The 4,804-nt window shown below is 41.3% G+C and overlaps 1 protein-coding gene across 1 annotated transcript; it reads right to left on the bottom strand.

Annotated features, from left to right (window-relative positions):
- Window positions 1-213: 213 nt before the first annotated feature.
- Window positions 214-4,446, bottom strand: LOC105049988 (putative wall-associated receptor kinase-like 16). Its single transcript, XM_029266376.2, is given in 4 exon segments — window positions 214-1,552; window positions 2,825-2,871; window positions 2,873-2,951; window positions 3,501-4,446. Coding segments are annotated over 4 exon segments (2,196 nt in total). The 5' UTR covers window positions 4,372-4,446; the 3' UTR covers window positions 214-353.
- Window positions 4,447-4,804: the final 358 nt, after the last annotated feature.

Here is a 4,804-nt window from a genome sequence, read left to right as displayed (position 1 = left end):
AAGTGTGGTATATATCTACTTATAAATCCAATACTGGGTTGATAATTCTTAGCTAAGGTTATACAAAATAGCATGCCTTTGATATTTAACTCACCAGATCTAGCTAAATGCCAAATTAAGGAAAATCATCGGACAGCACAATTGCACAAAGATCGAAGTAAATTCCACATGAAAGTCTACATTGAAAGTACTTATTGTAACACCGACAATTAATATACTCATGATAACAACAACCATAATTACCGAACTAAATGCATTAACCTAGTATGATTAATATACTGTCCCAAATGAAAAATTTTTACAGGAGAATTTTCTTTCAGTAATTAGATCACAATACGTCTTTCCTCAAAAAATCAACTCATGATATTGAATGGCGCCAATCCACTGTAGGAAGACTCACCATCGCCACCATAGAATTCAAGCTCGCTTAACTGTGGCTCTGCCAACAAAGGTTCAATCTCCTCATTGTTCTCTTTAACCCAAGGGTGTTTCGCGGACATTCTCAAACCCTCTAGCTCCATTGCCACCTTTTTCATTGTGGGCCTCTCCTCTCTATTCAATCTAAGGCATCTCTCAGCGAGCTCAGCGACCGCCACCACCAGCTCCGTGGATCCTTCATAGACGATGCAATCCTCGAGAACCTCAGAAAGCCGATCCTCCTTCATGCAAGAAACGAAATGTTTCACAAGATTTCTATTTTCTTCAGATTTAATCATCGAGATAGCTTTCTCACCTGTCAAGAGCTCGACAAGTACGACCCCAAAGCTATAGACATCACTCTTATCAGTGAACTGACCGGAATAAAAGTATTCTGGGTCTAAGTACCCAAATGTTCCTCGCACCAGTGAAGTAAGGCAGTTCCGATCAAACGGAACCAACCGCGAAGTACCAAAATCCGAAACTTTAGCTGTGAAGTTGTCATCTAAGAGGATGTTGGTGGACTTCACATCTCTATGGATGATCGGAGTGGAAGTCGAGGAGTGAAGGTAGGCCAATGCTTCAGCTGTTTCCGTGGCGATCCTTATCCTATTATCCAAGGATAACGAGCCTCTACGGTCTTCATCATGGATGTGGTGAGATAGGGTTCCATTGGACATAAATTCAGACACCAGCAAGGGTACTTGAGTCTTCAGGCAACACCCCAAGAGCTTCACCACGTTTCTATGGTTGATACTGGAGAGGAGAACGACTTCATTTATGAACTGCTCGATTTCACCCTTGGAAGCAATCTTAGATCTCTTAATTGCGACCACTCTATGGTCGGATAAGATCCCTTTATATACCGTTCCAGAGCCTCCCCGGCCAACGATACAATCCTCATCATAGTTGTTGGTTGCACTTTGGAGCCCCTCCGAGGTAAATATCTTCGTGGTGGAATCATCACCACCGCTGCTTCCTAATGAAGAGATCTGAAGTTGTAGCAGAAGACCGCCATTTTGTCGGAAGAACTTCTCCTTGAGCTTGACGAGTCTCCTTTTACTTAAAGTCCAGTACAACCAAGATATGCTGGCAATCAAAAACAGGAAGCTAAACCCAGCATCTGCAACAAGTGCTTGGGTAAACTTGATGGTTGTTTTGTTAAGAATGCAAACTTAAATTGCTAGAACTTCATGATATTGGGACATTTTAAAGTAACTTGGGAACCTCTGATAACTTAGGCTTGGCCCAAAAGAGGGTTAGGAATCTTTGGGATAGCTCCCATTATTCTTGAAATGTATGAATAATCTTAGGATGAAAACGGATCATTCACGGTTTGTGTTTGTATATTTGTATCTCGATGAAATAATACATGGTAAAATAGTAAAATTGGCAGTGTTGAGGTCATTTTTGGGTTAATTACCATAAAAAAGAGGTTACTTTCGTTTAAAAAGACAAAAATAAAAAATGGAGCTTTTGGTTATTTGAAAAAAATAAGGTGGGGATAAGGTGGTTGGAATCAGAAACTGATTCCACCTATGAAATAGGTATGGGATATGAAGGCCATTCAATGAAAATGTATTGTATAATTAATTAGTTTGGAAAATCTCGTATTACTCACATTCAACCCATTATCTCGTTTCCAAACTAAGCCTCTACACATCGATCCTTGATCTGGCTGCCAGTTCGCAATCACAGAGACCCACCATCATAGATCCAACCAGATAGTTCAAAGTGCAGCATGTTGATCATTGAGTCTTTCTGGATGAACCTGAGCTCTCAAAACTATTATCTATAACTTAGTGGTCTAAGACAAGGATTATCTGATGCAAATTAGATTGGTAGGACTCCTGGTTAATTGTGTTGTTTGTTGAATGCTCACTTCTGAGTGAATGGCCCAACACAAAACTTGATCTAAGTCATCAAATCAAAGCAGAGTTTTTAGATAGTTAACAATCTGACTCAATGAACTTAATATTTTGTAGATAATTTATGCATTTTATTAAATATTACTTAATATTTTGTATATTATTGATGGTTTGCTTTATTTTTGATATATATCATACTTTATCAACTATTTATTATATTTACATTGTATAATTTAATTATTTTTATATTGGCATACGTATTAAATTGTCCAAAACACTGATCCACTGGCCAGACTAACTGAAAATATGAAAAAGACATAATAAACAAAAATAAATAAAAATTATTAATGATCTAACCTACTATCATGTAATGGGAACTATGGAGCTCATTTCAAACCTCAAATTCCACGCCACCCTTTTATGTCAGGATACATGCATAACATATGCCAAATACTGGTCTCACTTGAGTCCCATTCTAGCTAACCTTCTGAAAGAGCAGGTAAGTAATTAAGAATTACCTAAAATCACATCAAGCGAACGAAATCTATTTTGAATAGCGGTGCATCCGGTTACATTCTTTCGGCCGCGGACAAGTACAGCTATAAGATCCTGGCGTATTTATGCAATCTCTGACGCACTGATTGCTCTGTCGACACTCGTCGATATCTGTCAAGCAACCACAAAAAGGCAGGAATTCACACTCATGGTGCCAAGAAGAAAGAAAGGACAGGACAACGTACATAGTTTTGAAGAAATTAAACAAATGAGAAGAGATGTGATCGTAGTATATTATCTGGTGAGTTCTAGCTAGAGCTGGTTTTGTATCCTCCATTAAAGAGCCACTGGTAACTACTCAACAGCATAGTTTCTAATTTTTCCTCAAAAGTAATTTGGATTATTTGAACTAACTTATAGAATATTTTTAGCTCATGTTTATTCTAATGGATAAGATAGACGCATTTAAATTGGGGTACTGATCATGTACAGGAATTCTCATCTGATACGGTAGTGTTTTTGCTGTCTATACCCAACTCATGGGTGACTATCTATTGGGTGTAAGTCTGCTCCATTCGATCCACTTGCATCCATGCTAAATTAATTATATCCAATGGGAGATAGAAGATGAAAAAGAATGGAAGGAGAAAACAAAAGAAAAATGCTGAAGTAAGGTGAAAATTAACCTGAAAGCAGACAAATCACCATATGTCATCATACCTTCGCATCCGTCTTGAAGATAGGGGTTCCCTCGGTAGCCTTGGGTGCACTTGCAGCGGTATCCCCGGCCACTTGTATAGCATTCACTGTGCTCAGCGATGCATGCAAAGCCCTCCTCGTGCCGAGCTTTTTCGCACGTCTTGTTCCCCACCGCCCATTCCAGAGTCACCTCCGTCATGATAACGCCTTTGTAGCCTAAGAAATTTGATGTATTGAACTGAAAGGATTTGTCAGCCAAGAAGGCATAGCTGCAAGGGCTGAAGCTCCAACAGTCGGCGTGATTGTGAAAGCTCCTGAGCTTAACGTCAAACGTCCCGAAGCCCTTCGGTATACTGATCTCGCAGCAGCCGATGCCAGAGCAAGTCCCATTGGTCACGTAGGTCATGTTGCTGCAGCGAGAGATGCACCCGCTCGAGAACGTGCCACCCTCGTCGATGAGGTAGCCGATGGTGTCGCAGCCGATGGCCACAAACTTGTTTTGGGCGTCGGAAAACCTATAGGGCCTTTGCGTCCCCAGTCTTATTTGTGGGCTGTTTCTCCGGATATTGTTTTGCTGACTATCGTAACAGTCGTGAGCAATATAATGTTTGACTTTCACCAGGCCGTCGAGGGTGATATCCACCACCTCTATGTTGCCATCGCCAAGGAATGGTTTAGGTGGATGGAGCGTCTCGTTGCAAGTGATGTCAAAACCATTGTAGTAGCAGTTGTCAATGGTGCCGAAGGGGTAGGGAATATTGACGCCACCGCATTCCGACGGGCATCCCGGCCGAGCTGTGGGTGCGGCAAATGCTGAGGATAGCCATACAAGTTGAAGCAGCATCACTTGCCAGACCATTTCCTTCGACAGGGATGCTGCTCTACTCCTCATTCTTCTTCTTCTGCTGCTGCTGCTGCTGCTGCTTGTAAATTTTCTGTTGATATTAACTTCTTGTTGTTCTTGTGCTTCTAAATGTATACTTGCGCTTCAATAAGGCAGGTGCAGAATCCGGGGATCAGTTGGCCAGGTCTTCGTGTTGACTTGTTTCTAATCAGTGTTTGTGTTCAATGGAAGACTTACCAACCAATGGCCAATGGCCAATGGCCAATGGCGACTACCGCGGGAAAAATTAAAAGGCGAAGAAGTCAGTTGACGGATTATAATAATAATACTAATAATTACGAATATGTTGACGTGTTGACCACGTGGCCGGTCTTGCTCAAGCGAAAATGCTGTCGAGAGATAGGGAAAGGTCTAGTGTGCAGGATGGAAAATTATCAGATCGACCACGTCCAGTGGACGAGTCGGAGTCTCGGGGCATGTG

The sequence above is a fragment of the Elaeis guineensis genome, chromosome 8 (assembly GCF_000442705.2).
Source record: "Elaeis guineensis isolate ETL-2024a chromosome 8, EG11, whole genome shotgun sequence".
NCBI lineage: Eukaryota > Viridiplantae > Streptophyta > Magnoliopsida > Arecales > Arecaceae > Elaeis > Elaeis guineensis.
Note: the sequence above shows the minus strand (reverse complement) of the source record. Positions and strands in the feature narration are given on the sequence as shown.